This window comes from Haplochromis burtoni, unplaced genomic scaffold, assembly GCF_018398535.1.
Source record: "Haplochromis burtoni strain Fernald_Lab_line unplaced genomic scaffold, NCSU_Asbu1 Contig_641, whole genome shotgun sequence".
Taxonomy (NCBI): domain Eukaryota; kingdom Metazoa; phylum Chordata; class Actinopteri; order Cichliformes; family Cichlidae; genus Haplochromis; species Haplochromis burtoni.
In genome coordinates, this window is record NW_024583002.1 from 232564 (window position 1) to 250044 (window position 17481).

General features: G+C 37.3%; 1 protein-coding gene across 4 annotated transcripts; it reads left to right on the top strand.

Moving 5' to 3' along the window:
- Window positions 1-289: 289 nt before the first annotated feature.
- zgc:123258 (uncharacterized protein LOC641502 homolog) lies at window positions 290-15515 on the top strand. 4 transcript variants are annotated; one of them, XM_005949200.3, is made up of 17 exons: window positions 293-512; window positions 1953-2063; window positions 2148-2330; window positions 3629-3718; window positions 3807-3940; window positions 4246-4421; window positions 4538-4634; window positions 5234-5335; window positions 5521-5602; window positions 5855-5929; window positions 7095-7151; window positions 8617-8664; window positions 9671-9770; window positions 10233-10313; window positions 12148-12308; window positions 14305-14338; window positions 15039-15515. In XM_005949200.3, exons 1-17 carry the CDS (start codon window positions 459-461, stop codon window positions 15077-15079), a joined length of 1626 nt encoding a protein of 541 aa, XP_005949262.1. In that variant the 5' UTR covers window positions 293-458; the 3' UTR covers window positions 15080-15515. The 4 variants fall into 4 exon arrangements, with proteins under 4 accessions (XP_042070948.1, XP_042070947.1, XP_005949264.1 ...); XM_042215013.1 differs by lacking the exon at window positions 15039-15515 and having other exon boundaries at window positions 291-512; window positions 14305-14706; XM_005949202.3 differs by lacking the exon at window positions 14305-14338 and having other exon boundaries at window positions 292-512.
- Window positions 15516-17481: the final 1966 nt, after the last annotated feature.

Genomic DNA, 17481 nt, shown 5'->3' on the forward strand with positions numbered 1-17481 from the left:
CATATTAATAAGAAAACAAAAGCAAATTGATGAGAAACTATGTCACATTTATGAGAAAATATCTGGTAAAAATAGAAGAAGAAAGTTGTCTTTTCTTAACTTTGAAAGAATTAGAGCTCTGTTTTAAACACTGGCCATTATAATTTATCTGTCACTTATTATTTAAGTGAAAGAAACTTAACTTAAACGTCTCCAAAGTTACACGGTGCTAAAATCGTGGTTAGTACGAGGAGTGTGTGTGCGTGTGCCATTTGTGTTGTTGTTCTGACGCTTTGGGGTGAAACAGAAACTCGCGGCTCAGCAGGTTTATGTCACAAGCCGATACAGGAAGTCCCCCGGCAACTACTAGCCAGCTAAACCACAGCCATGATGGAACAGCTTATGGGGTAGAAAGTGTCGTCGTGCCGTAAAGAAGTGATTTCATGTTGTCTGGATAGGTAAAAACGAGTGGTAACAAGATGGAAGGAACTGTCGCAGTCGTATTTTTGTCGCTCCTTTGTTTAGCGTCGGAGGTAAGTTGGTGAATGTCGATAACTAGCTGTTGACGGGCCTGATAGCCATACTTACCGACGAAAAAAACGGTCAGCTGTGACTGTTAACGTTTTGAATAAATGTTGAGCATGTAGTCGGCAGACAGTGTTAGTCTCTATCTCAGGGATTGTGTTTTCTTGTAATACAACCGTTCAAACTGGGGTTAATTGTTAGCTCTCGTGTTCATTTCAGTTAGCCTCAGTGCGCTACGACACGGAAAACTGTTTTACTGCTCTGCTGTTAGGGTAAGGTTGTTTTAAAGAAAGCTGAAATGAAGATAGATATAACTGTGCTGGCCGTTTTAATCTAATTTTACCGAAACCATGGAACTTGAAGACGGTGATTTCCGCGACGTCACCAACAAGGAAGTGTTTACGTTTGGGTGAGCAGATCACAGCGCGGGTGTTCATGTGGGACTCTATACTAAAGCTGACAAGTGGCATGAAACTTTGAGATATCTAACTTTGAGAGTACAAAATAAAGTTTACGGATTACTGTGACAGCGATAATAAAATAAAGTGATTAATAAGTGGCTGGGCTAAAATCCAAGTCCCCCCTCTTTAAAAAAAAATGTATAAAACTTTTAAAGGAAAAAAAATCATGAGATCTATGCCCCAATGTATGAGCTAAATTTATGAGAAAATAATGTAAAATGTATGAGGAAAAAAACTTTCTGATAAATGTCAAATTTATGGGAAAAAGGACAGAAATTTTTTTTGGGGGGGGGAGAACAGAAAATATGAGAATTAAACTGGTAACTTTATAAGAGGAAAAGTGGCAGATTTACAAGAAAAGCTGGCAAGTTTTCCTTCATTCATGTGTCCTATATAATATTAAAATATTTGTATATCCTAACATACATGGGCTGTTGGGCTGTTGTTGTTGAGATTTGATGGTGATAGTGTTGGAATGTATTTAACCTAGTTACTTTTAATTAATTATCCTATTTCATTAATAGGATGCTGTAGCATAAACTAACCCAATAAGCATTAGCAGATTTATAGTATCATCTAGTAGGTTGTAGATCTCAACACAGATGATGTAAGCATTGATGGGTTTTGTTTGTGTTTGTTCGGAAATGGAAAAGCGATGAACAAGATCCATTAGCTGGGGGAAAAAAATTGTTGTTCTTAACTCTCCAAATGCATCTGTGTGGGCAAATGCTTGAAGTACTCTTCATAAAAAATAGATTATTGCACTTATGAATAGTTCAGAGCATAATGTGATTTTGATACCATTTGATACCATATTTTGTATTTATTTGTATTTGTCCCTTGGCTCAGTGTGAATGATTTATGACAAGGTACTCAGTGAGCCTTAAGTGTGTTGAACATGGATAACATTTTACTGTCAAAGCAAGGCTGGGTTCAGATATTTTCCATATGTAGTGTATCAAAGGGGTACTGTTTCTTTCTCAATAGATAAATGGCCAGGAAGCGATCTCGCATATTTCAAATGGAGATACTGAGAGGGAGTTCTGCATTGTTCACAATCACTCTTGGACCCCACTGGCACAGTCACTGAATTCTGCAGTAAGTTTTTCTATTTTACAGCTCTTTTGGTTTTGACACCTTTCCAAACACTGTCTTACTGTAAGTGTTAATGGACTTTTTCAGATGGAGTACCAGTTGGTGAATATGACTTCCTCTCTGCTGTGTGACAGCTCAGGGATCAATGCATCTTCAGTAATGGGCAAGGCTCTGGTGGTGATGAGGGGCAACTGTGATTTCAGCCAGAAGGCCCTTATCGCTCAGGGACTTGGAGCGATGGCTTTGCTCATTGCCAGCAATAAAACGCTGGTAAGATGTTAGCTTGATTAAGCTGATTTGAGATCTTCCTTTAATTTTTTTTTATGGTTAGTTATTATTTCCTCTTTGCTGCTTTTGGGTGATCAGAGAAGTGCGCTAGACAAAGGCGTGATTCAGGAAATGATACAGATGTGGTGTTTCTGTGGGGATTTCCATCTAAAAATGCTTTATTGCCTTATGAAATAGTTTGGTGTCATTGTAATTCATTCATCTGTTAACTAGACAATTTGAAATTTTATTGATTAATTTTAAATTATGACATGAATCTGCTTTATGTCTTCACAAACAAATGCCTCATATTAGAGTTGCTGTTACACGGCCGACACCCAAGAGCATACATGTGTCGTTCACTTAAATTTAACTGAAGTCAAATTTTAATAACATTCATTTAATCAGGAGCTCCCAGTGAGATCTAATCCCTTTCACACGCAGGACCTGCCCAAGTTTGCACCCATACAAATTTAAAATATGTAAAAAATGCAGTGTAAAAACAAGAAGAACAGCCCTGTCTCCTTTACTAAATACCTTATAATGCTTTCATATTTAACAATAGATCCATCCATCCATCCATTCGCTTCCGCTTATCCTTTTCAGGGTCGCGAGGGGCACTGGAGCCTATCCCAGCTGTCATAGGGCGAGAGGGGGGGTATACCCTGGACAGGTCGCCAGTCTGTCGTAGGGCCAACACACAGGGACAGAGAACCATTCGCACTCACATTCACTCGCACATTCCCACCTATGGGCAATTTGGATTAAACAGTTAACCTATCCCCACAAGCTGCATGTCTTTGAACTGTGGGAGGAAGCCGGAGTAAAACCACGCAAAGTCGGGGAGAAAATGCAAACTCCACACAGAAAGACTGCTGTGCGGCAACAGTATATTTATGTTTAGATCTTCCTGCAAATGTCCAAGGTGACTAGTAACAGAAGAAGTAAACTGTAAGCTTACCCAGTGTTGCTTTATTGAAAAATATACGCCAGTGTTGCATCCTGTGATCGGTGATCACCAATCCACCAAATCATAAAGAGTGCATTGAGTCTCAAGACCACTAATACACATCTGCCCTGTACTTCTGTCCCTGCACGAACACTTTCACAACAAAAGCAAGCGGTAAAACTGATACTTCTACCACCTCACAAAAAATTAAATTCTATGCAGTTTAATTGATCTAGAGTCAATTTATTTTAAAAAAGTCTCATCTCGAAGTGTTTTTTGTTTGTTTTATTGTTGCTCTATTATACTTGAAACATTCCCAAATCACTGATAATATTTATAAAAATGTCTTCAGACAATCCCATCAGCCAACGAGTCGGAGTACGCGAAGGTCAATATTTCTCTCGCTCTCATGAGGTACAGGGATTTCCTGGAAGCTTGGCAGGTCAGAGAACTTTTTATTTTTAATAAATCCTTTAATATGTCTTGTTTGAATCTGATGACCATTTTTAACTCTTTACATGCGTCCTCAGGTCTTCGGGAATGAGATGCAGGTGAAGCTGTATGCTCCACCTTCCACAAAGATCGATCCAAGCATTGCAGTCATCCTGCTGATTTCCATTGGCACAGTTGTTTTGGGCGGCTACTGGAGCGGGGCGTGTGAGAGGTGAGATTTTTCAGTATTATACAGCTGTGAGCTGAAAACTCGTGTCTGTAATGATGTCTCATTAAAAATAAACCAAACATAGCAGAAAACACATTGATTTATTTATTTATTTTTCATATGCAGTCAAAATATCATTAACTGTGTAATGTCAATTGGTGATAATGATGTGAGCAAGTGACATTTAAATGTACTCTTGCTGAGATCGTATGTATTGCATTGCTTCACATTTCATTCTGCCTGATGTTGTTTTGTTTCTTCTAATTCAAACACAGTTCAAAGAGGGTTTTTTTGTTTATGTGTTTCAGGGAACGGTTGAATAGCGGTGCGTCTGGAGGAGGAGGAGGAGGAGGAGGAGGAGGAGGAGGAGAAAGCAAAGCAGACAGTGGAGAGCTTTCACTGTACTCTCCTCTCAAAGTGGTTATCTTTGTTGCCTTGATGTGCGGGATGCTCGTCCTCATGTACTTCTTCTACAAAGTTCTCGGTTAGGGTTTTGTTGTTGTTGTTTTTTTGTTTTTTTTAAATCAGTTCCTGGTTGTTTAACAGAGTAATTTTACCTCGAGTTTTGGTGATATGATCTATTTATTTATTTTTCTCCAGTTTACGTCATTATTGTTATCTTCTGCCTGGCATCTGCCTCTGCGCTCTATAGCTGTTTTGATGCAGTGATGGACAAAATCGGTTGCGGCACTTTAAGGTATGAGCCTCAGACTTTGGAACCACATTAAATATACACCACATCATTGTAGTTAAAACATTAAATAGATATCAGACCTTTAGAGAGAGTTTTTACTATTGACTAGTTCCTGGCGACTAATTTTGAGTGAGATATTATTTTGTTTGTATTGAAAAACCTGGGGAAATTACTGCGTTAAAGTGACGAAAAGATAAAAATTAACGTATAGCAAATTGGTTGAATGTACGGTAGGTCAGTAAAATGAGGAGCTTAGCTCAGTTAAAAATGAATTGTGAATTTCTCCAGAAGTCACAGAGGGGGGATGCTGTTGTTGAGTGAGTGGTTCACACAAATGGTGAGGTAAAATAATCTAGGCAGAAGGGGGAAATTAAGTACTGCAAGATCCAAGTGATTCATGGATAGTAAAGGTCTGATTTGTGATGTGTTACTAACATTTAAAAAACTTTTTTTTTCTGTTTTTATATTAAAAAGACCAGTGGTTTAAAGCTTGAAAAGCTTCAAACAAACATCAGCGTCTCAGTGAATGTGTGCAAGAATTTTACTTGTTTTGTTTTTGTTTCTTTGTTTCTACCTAAATGTGGCTCTGTGTCTTTTTCCAGGTTCTCTGTCCGGAATTGGAACTTTTCAGTGAGGTCTCTCTTGTTGGCTGCTGTGTGCATTAGCATTTCTGTGGTCTGGGGAGTGTACAGAAATGAAGACAGGTACACATTCACAGTCCTGTCAGTTTTCAGACATGGTTACACCACTGTGGTGGTGAATTTCTACAACACTGTAGGTTAAAATTACCCAGAAAATTGTAACAATGTTTATGAGACAGTTTATCCTGAAATAGCAACATTTAAAGTAATGAAAACCCTAAAGTCAAAGAGGTCTTTATGTCTTGCAGATGGATCTGGATTCTGCAGGACCTCCTTGGCATTGCTTTCTGCCTCAACTTCATGAAGACAATTTCACTGTCCAATTTCAAGGTATTTTTTTCTTGTACAATGAATACTTGCACTGTAGTTGTTCTATTTATAGAAATATATATTTGTTCATATTTATCAACACTTCCTGTAAGAATGTCAGGCAGTGCTCCATTCCTAAGAATTTTTGTTTTTTTCCAGTCTTTGATATTTGATTAAAAATGTTATCACACCACAAAGCTTCTAGCAGATTTCCTCACATGGAGTTTTGAGCCATGTAGTTGGTGATAATTTTTTCTTTCCAATGTCTCGAAGATCTGTGTGATTCTTCTGAGCCTCCTGCTTGTATATGATGTCTTCTTTGTTTTCATCACTCCTTTCTTCACTAAGGTATGTTTATCTTTATTTTTGTTTTTTATCTGTATCTTGTTGCTAAAGCAGTAATGTTGTTATTGATTTTTTAAAAAAATGAAGTTTTTGCTATTTCTCTGCATTTGCTGCTCTTATTGCCTCAAGGTCTGACACATTTGAGAATCCACTCATCAAATATTAGTTATACACTGAATTAGTTATTATTTTTTAATATGAAGTGAACCCTGCACACAAATTGATATGTACACCTTAAATGTTTTTGTCTATTAGCAAGTTTGTGCACAAACTACAAAAATATCACCCTAATTTAATAAAAATTAATGTAGATGTGTGGCATGGAAAAGGGAATACTTTCTTATAGTTGAACCTTTATTTAACCAGGAGCGTATAAGCTGAGAAAGCCAAAAGTAAGTTTACTAATAAAACAAACAAGAAATTCCACAAAATAAGTTTATACATATAAAAAAGTCAGATGCAGAAACATCTAAAAACGTCAGAGCTAAAACATTTAAAACGTCAGAATAGAGTCGTCTCAGGCAAAGAAGTAGCCATAAGGTTTATATATAACATTGGCAGCCATAAGAACACTTAAAAATGACTTAAATTTATTTAGTTTGACTACCTCTGTGAAATTCTGTTGTGGATCTGATCTGAGGCAGAAGGAGCTGTGAATTTCAGCTGTACTGAATTGAGGCAAAGTCTAGTTGTACTAGTTAGATCACTGGATGCCATGCCTGGATATAGATAAGTGAATCTTTACGGTTCAGGAATGCTTGAGCACAGTAGTGTGAGTGGTTCACAGGCCTGAGCATAGATTTTCACTTTTTCCTCAATGACAAGCTGATGCTCTGCAGGAGTGCTTTTCAACAGCAAGAGTCTACGAAAGAGGGTGAGCAAACAAACTGAAGTTTACTCCGGTTTATATGAGCACAAACCATAAGGGGAGTGGGGATGTATAACAGTCGTGCTCAGGCGAGGCAACTATGTCTAGTGTGAGTACACTCTGTCTAAATTTTGGTTTAGATCTAGATCGCTTAGACAACATGAGATGAGGCATTAGCTTTTGCACTCTCTGAGGGCCTTTCTAACTGAGGATATTTTGCTCTGGTGTTTTAGTATGATGTTATTTCATTTTCATTAAGTAATTTGATATGAATGCTTGGCATCTCCCCCTTTGCCACAGAATGGAGTAAGCATCATGGTGCAGGTTGCCCTGGGCCCAGATGCATCTGGAGAGAAGGTAAGCTTCCTGCATTGTTTCCCATCTTGAAGGGGAACTCCACCAAACTGTTTTTAGGGCTATTGTTAATTTGGAAAAAACCCCAATTTTTTTCTTCACAGCTGGCTTTATCCATATCCAAGTCTGACTGTACTGATGTGAATGCAAAATCTCTTTCACATTATGAGAGAATTTCTTCAAACACGCGCCATAAAGACTAGAAGGTCACTTAGAATTTAATTTTTTTTTTATATTTCCCATCCATGGAGCCAGACTTGTCTTTTAAACTGGTCTTGAGCAAAAATTCTCCAGGGTTTCTAAAGGTCTGCCAAAGTTTTTCTTTGGCCATTGGCTGATTTTTTTTTCACTCGTTTTCAGGGGAATGTTTATTAGGCTACTTAACACTGACCGATGAATAATTCAAAGCTAAAAAAAGATGAGCCTCTGTTGTGTCTACGCTTAACAGACAGCTTAGAAAAAAGGCTGTTGGAAATAAAGTTATTAGCTAAAAACCATATCTTAGCATGGTGTGCAGAGCGTCCTTAAAAATATTAAGGAAGCTGAACAAGTGGAGAAGAAAAGAAGAAGTAACAGACTAAAAATATCTACCCTCATCAGATACAGTAACTGTCTAGAAGCAATTCTTAAGAAACAGGAGAAAATGAGACGAAGCTGAGGTATGCCAAATTCACAAGTGCTGGACTGAAAATCAGTGGCAACAGGTCCCATTGGGTGTTAAATCCAAATGATCAAAATGTACAAAGGAGGGAGGGACAATAGTGAATGTCTGCAGCCATCTGTAAAAGGTGGCAGAGTTTCTGTCAGCGTTTGGGGCTGGAGCAGCTTCATATTTCAGCACGAGAATGATCCCAGCAAACACACTTCCAACACAGTAAAAGCACACCTGGATAGAAAAAACACACAGTGGAACACTATTAGTCATCGATTGGTGTCCCCAGAGCCCAGACCTCAAAATTATTGAGGTAATGTGTCATCTTAACAGAGAACAAAAGAAAAGGCAGCCAATACCCAAAGAAAAGCTTTTTGTCTTGTTCAAGAAGCCTAAGAGTCCTGGTTCAACCATCATGGAATCACTTCAACCATATTTTTTTCATTTTCCTAGCAAAATATAAAAACATGAGGGCCAACTCAAGACTTTTCACACTACTGTATACATAAGAATTCACAGCCTAATTAAGGCAACATTTTATGTCTAATGGACAAACTAATCTGCATTGTAACTCTTCTTTTAATACTCAGATTCACTTGTATAAATTTGGGTTCAGAAAGTGGGTTTAAAAAAAAAAAAAAAATCACTCTTTACCAGAGTCACAAACGGAGCACTATAAGATGGGCTTGGTGGAACTCCCTTACACGTTTGTTATGGCTTCATTAACAACCCAGCTGACATGAACTGCTTGTTGTAGATGCCCTGAGGGGAACAATAGACTAACTGTGCACTGGGGTTGGGCGGGTTCTGTCTTAGACACAAGGTGTGGAGATCCCCGCTGAACCCCAGCCTCCCTCTGAGAAAGTAAGGCTTGACTTGTTACCCATCCACTACTTTTTCCTTTTTTGTTTGGTTTTGTTTTTGTTGTAATGATAGCTGAGGTGGGTAGAGAGGTACGGTGGCGGTTGATGTTTTAGTCTGTGAAAGAACTAATTTTACGTTTTGATTGGGTAAATGTGTACATATGTTAAAATGTGTACATATATACATATGTTAAAATGATAAAAGGTTTATATACGTGTATCAATATGCATGTCTGTCATGCATGTCCAGAAGGTGGTTAAGAAGAAACTAATATGATTAAAAATATCTTTTTGGCACGAGAAAGATGTGGGTTTTTTTGTTTGTTTGCAGCAAGTAATGTTGTGAGCTAGTTATGTGCACACGCATGTTTTTGTTACAGGATATTAATAAAAAAGGTGCATGGTGATGGGTGCTTATAAGTTACCACATTTTCCAGCAATATTGCTTAAGAAAGATTAGAGCGGCAGTTTTACAGCTCATTAATTAATCAGGAATGCATTATTTTCATACTCCTTGAGACAAATTGTTTTGTATTCTTATTGATTTGTGTAAAAATTGCCTACACACATGGTGACTAACTTTTTTTTTTTTTCTTTGGTTTTTATTTTACTAAATTCCTGAGTGGGTTTGCTTGTTCTCGATCTTATTGTGGAAAAAATAAAAGTGGGAGGTAAGATTTAAGAAGTTCAGTTCAGGTATTACAAAAACACAATACAGACAACAATAAATGATAGCAGTCCTTTTGTTTAGAGCTTTGTTCTTTATTTCTACGCAGACCGGATGGATTCTGAAATATGGAAATGAAAGCTTTAGCTGGAAATGTCTGTGTATCAGAAAATATGCAAAGTAATCTACAGCAGTGTAGAAAAGTGTACCTGCTATAGGTTGGATTCAAGTAAAGCTAAGGGACGGCCGTCAGGTTAGGTGGAACACAAAGACACTGAACAAGATTTCTGCTGTTGGCCTTTTTGTCATTTTTAGCATCTGTAATGCTTCATTTTCTCAGCTTCCTGTGGTGATGCGTGTCCCGCGTCTCTTAGCTTGGGCTCAGAACCTGTGTATGATGCAGTTCTCCATCCTGGGCTATGGCGACATCATTGTCCCAGGTAAGGATATAGACGCTCTCACGGTTCACCTTTACACCACTGCTTATATGTGTGAGCATTTCTGTGTACAAACATTAGTTAGACATATGAAGCAATTCTTAACAATGTGTTAGATTTTGTTTTTAATACAAATAAAGGTTGTTGTTTTGTTTGTTTGTTTTTTAAATATCTAGTCTATTTCTTTGATTCAAAAACGCAAAGAACAAAATAGGAAAACTAATTTAAAATTGCAACTTGATAGCAAAATGTTAGGGTGCTTACTCAATAAATGCAGAGTCTGTGGTTTGAGTTTAGCCAGACTCTTCTTTAGATTTCATGTCTTCGGTTAGTCTCTTTACACCATTAACTGTAAATAGGGGGGGAAATGAATGAGTCACTAACCCATACATACAGGATTTCATACTGGATGATGTATGTGTAATGATGAGTGGCTCTCACCCTGCGTTGTTGTTGGACCCACAGGTCTTTTGGTTGCCTACTGCAGCAGGTTTGATGTTTGGATCAAGAGCAAGAGGAAAGTCTACTTCGTCAGTTGCTGCATAGGTATCACACATCTGTTATCATTTTGTTGGGTCTGTCATTAATTTTCATGGATTTAAAAAACAAACAAACACACACACAATGTCTTGTGTAAAGTCATTGAATTTTGTGAAAAGGGGGAAAATATTCAGATCGGGGTTTGATTTTTGCCAAACCCCGATCTGTTTGAGTGAATTGCTGGTTTAAACGTACACTATTTCTTTTCTTTTCTTATTTTCTTATCATATTGCATGTGATCAGTCATTTGTATTGACTGCCAGGACTGAACTCACGTTCTTCATATTGAACTTCATGCAATGTCACGCAAATGCTTATGAGCTCTTTTTAGTTTTATTACTCATAAAATGCGGTCTGATCTTCTTCTATGTCAACATGACTTAACTGATAACACGAGAACATTTGTACATTTCATGTCTTTATTACACAAACTGAGAAATCATTCACAGTGCAGGCTGGAAAAGGCAAGTGAACTCTCGACTTACATGACTTGTAGAACCTCTTTCAGTCACAACGGTCTCCATTAGAAATTCTCAGAATTGCAAAATGGTTTTTTTTCCCTTTGTTTCTTTTTTTTCCTGGATTTTTAATGCTGTGTTGTACCAATGCAAACACACTACCTCATTCACTTGGTCTCTATTATCTCTTTGTTATACATACATATAAGCGCACAAAACAAAAAATAATATTGCATAGCAGTAATCTATAATATTTAATAGCATGATAATGGGACTGTGTGAATGCATATTTCCAACATTTAAGTGGTAATGTTTTTTCAATAATGTTTACAAAAAGCCCAGACTCACCCAATACCACTGCATCTTACTGACCTTGTTCTCAACAGAGTCAGTGACAACCTTGCTCAAATCCAAAGTCCTGTTGGTATACTCATCATGTTCTTCTCTCTCCTTCCTCTTTAAAATTGGCATACCAAACATAATTTATTGTGTCGCTGCACTTACGAAGTATTTTATAAGAACACTTGCAAACAGACCATGATGTTCCTTTCACCGTGTTCTGCAGCTTGGATGACATTTACGTGTTGGTGTGCAATGCCTTGTACCTCCAAACAAGATTTTTTTTTTTTTTTTAAAGCTTAAAATGGTTCAATAGTTGGCCACAGAGCATTGTCTAAAAGTGGACTTTTGCAATCTTCATCCCACAGTCTGAAGATATGATTTTAGGCGAATGATGATCCTAAATTGGTCGTGGTGTGAATTTGAGCATGAGCCCCACAGCAAACTGACTATCTGTCGAGTCTCCAGCCCTCCAGCTCCTGAACTGGATAAGTGGAATAGAAGGCCTTTAGAAATACTTTACAGGCTTTTCCAGCTCATTACATCTCTGTAATTTATCTTTTGAACATTGTTGACATTGAAGTATAATTCAAACCGAGTAATCTCTCAAGGATAACTTTATTTAAAAAAAAAAAAAAATTTACAACCCTTACTTCAAATGTCATCTTCTTAATTGGAGCACATGAGTCAAAGACAAGTCGTTAGCACAACTTTTTCCAGCTTGAACTGTTGATAACTACCTAGTTTTACTATTGAATACATGAATATAGCTTTTATGCATCATTTTGTTTGTTACCATTTTTATGACCTGCAAGTTCAATTCTCTGTACTTTCAAAGGGTTCACTTGTATTTAGCTGCAGTTTTACTTTTTAGTCTTCGAGGTTTATTAGCTGATGTAGTAATAAAGTTTTATTTACAAGTGCACTGAATTAGCTTTTTACTGAGTCTCTTTTTACACTTGTCAACTGAAAGGCTGCCATATAAAGCCAGGTGTAAGCTTTAAGTTTACCATATCTCTTTCCTTCTTCATATTTCTTTTTAGCCTATTTCCTGGGAATGATACTGACATTCATCGTGATGTTGCTGTCAGGAATGGGACAGCCTGCTCTGCTCTACTTAGTGCCCTTCACTGTGATAACTTCTGCTGTGGTAGCAGGCTGCAGGGGTGAGATGAAGCACTTCTGGGCTGGAACCACATACCAGGTGAGAGGAGGAGAGGGAGAATTGTATTGGTGTTTTTCTATTATTCCAAAAAACGTCATTCCTCTTGTAGCTGTCATATTTGACTGTCAATACCGGTTCATTAAAAAAAAAAAATCTGTCAACAGTTTGCTCTTTTTAAATCCAGAGGACGGAATAAGAAGTGTAGTCACAGACTACGTGATTATTAATAATTTACCTTACTAATATGGAAATCCTGACATGCTTTAGTTGTAGGCTGTCTTTGTTTACCATAATGAAATGACAATCCGTTAAAAAAGGAGGAAAAGGGAAAGATCGCTTGTTAGTTTTCCTATGTGTTCCTGTGTTAGCTGGAGTTCTTGGAAGAAAACTTGACTGTTTGCTTGCTGGATTCTTGCAGAGCGAGTTTTTCTTGACTGGTAGCTGTTTTAAAACAAACAGAAAAATCTTGTTTGCTGTCAGCTGGAGTTCCATAGCATGCATCATTTCTAATTTGCCTGTCAGCGGTTCAAGTCAGCTGTGGAAAAAAACTGGTCTCACCTGACACTGCAGGCTGTTCAAAAAAAGTGCTTATATTATATTGAATTGCATGCTGGCCTCAAAGAATGCTGTTTATTCCAGGCTATTTTCCCTGTTGTCTAACTGTTTCCTGACCTTAAAAATACGTGACCCCCGTTGTGACTGAGAATGGTTTTAACTGGAACGGCTGCTGGCTTAAATAATGGTAAATGTGAAAACAATGATGATTATCTTTGCATGGATTTCTGTAAACTCTGACCTAATATACAATCCAAAAAACATGCATATTAGGTTAAATCTAAGTTGGGAATATTTGTAGATATGAGTGTAAATGTTTGTCCGTCCTTATGTTTTAGCCCTGTGATAGAACTCTCCAAGCTGTTCCCCGTCCCTCACCATGAACAGGCTCCAACCATTTGGTGACCCTGAATTGGAAAAGCAACTAGAAAATGGATTTATAGACATGATGTCTATAAATTCTGTTTTCCAGACATGACACTTGGAAATTTGCGGAATACTGTAGCAGTGTTATTCAGCTACCTCTCCTGTTAATCTCGGTGATATTAGACTAGATAAACCACATGTCCAGCAGTTCTGATCCAACTTTAAGGTTCATTCTGACTAAAATCTGTAACAGCTGGAGATGGTGTACCAAGCAAAAAGTATTTACAATATACTGAGAAATACATAATAAACAGAGAATTAAAAAGAATGACAGTAGAATCAAAATTAATGAAATGTTGGAGAGCAAGAATAAATTAAGCCTGCTTTTGAAGGAACAGAAGAAATACAACAGTTAAACTGGAAAGGATAATGAAACCAAGTGTGTTTTTAGTTGAGATTTGAGTACTTAATGAGGTTTACTCCTTGGTCTTAAATGGATCGTTTTTACAGTGAAAACCAGTCTCCTTCTTTGAACTATTAAAAGCTGTTGATCAACTGACCCAAGCATATGGCATGGCGCATAAAATGATAACAAATCTGATAGATAAGCCGATTGTAGCTTATCTAAGCTGATTGTTGCTTATAAGATGATTGTTGCTTGTGATAGACGGGACCATGCAATCCCTAAATATAGAAGCAACTCAGCAGGGTTCAAGGATGTTAGGAACTGGTTTTATCGTTTGTTTAATGTTTGAGCTTGTTAAATCAAAAGAATAAAACCAAGCATCTAAACTATACCTTTAGTTCTGAGATTGCCTTTATGATACAAAGACAGCCATCAGTCAAAAATATAACTTGAAATTTATTTCTCACACGAGAGAGGCTTATTATGTTTGAAAGGTTTAGGGAAATCCATGCAGCCAATATGAAAATATCTGTGGTTCTCACATTTGCCATCCAGACATTCAAAGTCATCACAAAACATTAAACTTGTAACACTCTGGCAAGGCTGGGTGAATGTGTGGGCGTGTGTGTGTGTACGTATGTCCATGAGAGTGAGACACGCACAAACTGTAAAAGAGAGACAATTCTGACCTGGCTTCATTTTCACCAGGTCTTGGACTCATCCAGGGAACCTTTGCTGCCAGGTGTGCTTCCCTCCAAACCCCAGACCTCTCCCCTGCAACGCTCCTGTCATTAATGTCACTTACTGCAGTGCCTTATTGTCTCTTATCAGCTTCTTTATCACCCTTTGTTTTGACATTTTAACTCCTGATTTCCAGGGTCAGTTTGATATTTAAAGACAAACTACATATTAACTCTTTTAAAATTCAAATACATTTTAGGACAGAAGTTTGAGTGTGAAATAATACATCATTTTAGCCATTAGGTGTCTCCAGTTGACTGAAAATAATCTTTGATGTATCTAAAATGACTCGCAGTGATATGATAAAGTGGACTTGTCTAAAAGCTGTGGCCCTGGAATGACATTAACTTATTTCCTTTTTTTTTTTTTTAGTTTTTTGTTTGTTTGTTTTTGTCCTTTTTTGTTTCCTTTTCCACTCTCTGCTCATTCCAGCTTTTTTTCAATGGACAGGATTTAATAACTGCCCCATCCTTCGTGCAGTTCCCAATGTGTTCATGTTGCCCTTTGCATGATTTTGCTTGCAGTTGACATGGGAGAGCTGTGGCATGAATTTTTGAATGCATTATCTCTGTTGTTTGTTATTAGTAGAACAAATCATATATGCAGCTTGCATTATAAATTCAAATGCTGCCTATGAGTCTGCCTTTCTTACTAAACTAAAAGATTAAAGTAAACATTAACATGTCTTTCCTTTTCTTTAGAGAAAAGAACTGACCGATCCGTAGACGGCGAAAGATGCTGACTTACAGTGTTGAATATGGACTCTCTTCTTTGTCTTTTTTAAAATCTCAATTTAATTTTACATTTGCAAAGCAAGGGAACACATGTTATTGATCAAATGATCCTTCAAGCAGTACATTTTGATTGATGTGAAAGGTAAATGAATGCTGTGTAGATGCAACTGAGATATTAAAGTGATTAAAAACACATGCTTAGCGCCTGAAAGTTCTGTCAGGTTCACTTTGAGAAAAACATAATGACAACATTGCCTTGGTGATGATTGAGAATAAGAACGCACTTTATAATATTCAGCTTGGCAGTTGTTACATCATTGGGAATGGGTTTTGGCTTTAAATTACTTGTAGCTATTTTGATAACTAGGGTTTGTGTGTAACCTGTTTGTAAGATGTGATTTCTTTCGTTGCCTTATATTAAATAAAAAAACAAATTGTATTTCATGTTCTTGTCTGTAGCTTTCTGATTTTTAATTTGTGACTTTTAAGTGAACAAAGTCTTCCTATAGGTGAAGTGCACAACAACCCCAGTTCTGTGTGTGCGTTTGTGTGTGTTAAATTCTTTAACAAGAATTTTAGAATATTCTTGTTAAAATGTAAGTTGCTTTTGTGGGGGAAAAAAAATAAGCCAGTATATATTTCACAGGTTTTTCCCACCTTTAAGATGACCTATAACCTATAACATTTCACACAGTGCTTGGGTTGTTTTTCTGAAAGGTAAAATTGCTCTTCCACGTCAGATTTTTAGCAAACAAGCATTTGCATTGCAATCTGCCTTTGTAAATGGACTGATTCTTATATAGCGCTTTTCTACTCTCCTGGAGTACTCAAAGCAAGTACAACATTCCACATTCACCCAGTCACACATGCACTTTCTTCTAGACTTCTGCATGCTTGCTAACTACATTGATACACATTCACACTCCGATTCACACAAAATAAAACAACGACTACATAACAGACTAACTCCACACTAAACCTCACAAATCTCTCACATCTTAAAACTCGCTATCGATATCTCTCTGTCTCTCTCTTTCACTTGCTCGTTCTGTCTCTCTGCCATCACTCCTAAAACCTTCCCCTATTCCTAAACAACCAAATCCCACGCGTTTACTTTTTTAAAAAGAATTGGTCGACATGCTACATTTTTCCACCAGTAGGAAAGAGGTGGCTATTTTTTTCTTTAGTGTTTTTGTGCTGTCCTTAGAAAATGCTTAAAAAAAACACACACACACACACACACACAAAATGAGATAATAGTATTTAGAAAAAATGCTTATATATATTTTTTAATCTTAACTCTGGATTTAGTGGTCTGTCATTAAAATTTAAAAACCGGTGTATACTTTGAAGTCTGAACTTTCAACACAGGCTGAAATAGAGACTCAGCGTGGCTGCAGCTTATTGGAGCTTAAAGTCATCTTAAATCAGTTATGTGATTTGGAGGTGCTGTGTGTCCGTGGACCCCAAAAGGTTAATAACACTCACCTTTATTCCATTTCCAGAGTGCACAAACCACCTGTGTGAAATAGGGCTGGGTATTATCACTGATTTCTACGATCGATTTGATTCCAATTCACAAGGTCCTGATTCGATTCGATCCACGATTTTGATTCAATTTGAATTGGGGAAATTTTGTCTCAGACAGTCAGAAATATTATAATTCTGATCATTTATAAGTACTGACACTTGTGAGACTTCATCAGAGGTGTAAGCATCACAGCAGATGCCAAAGTACCATGTCAAAGTGCCTGAGGATAAAACAGAAAAACATTAACGAGATTTTTCTGGCCTGGCTTTTTATAGCAGATATCCTTAAAAATATTCTGTAGTAGAACAAAAAAAGAAAACCATGCATCAACATATGAACATTACCTGATGCTGCTGAAGTGAAGCAGAGCAAAGTTACAGAGGTTTCATTAGAGACACAGCTAAGTGTTTTGCAATGTGCCATCATTTTAAAAAGTTGACATTTCTTCTATATTGAACAGCAGAAATGGCGCTTTCTTGTCGGAGGTCATTAAAAAAACACACAAAAAAACACTGGCCGACAGCGCTGTACACAATGGTAGACCGGTGGGTAATAAGAAAGCAAATAATGCAGAAAATTTTGATTTTTAGATGAGAAACTGTTCTTAAAGTACACTTAGAGAGAGCTGTGCAGGAAGTGTGATTTTATTGTGGTGGAAGCAAAACAGCAAAAGTAAGAGGAAATTATCAATATATTCAGTTTTAGAATTTATAATCACTTTTAACTGTAACTACGCTCAAAGTGCTTATGCTATCTTATTTTAATAAACAACACTGTCATATGCAAAACTAGAGTAGCACTTGTGGTGGCAAGAGATGATTTTAGGATGGTACATGCCACCCCATGCCACCCTTCTAGATCCACCCCTGCCCTGGACCC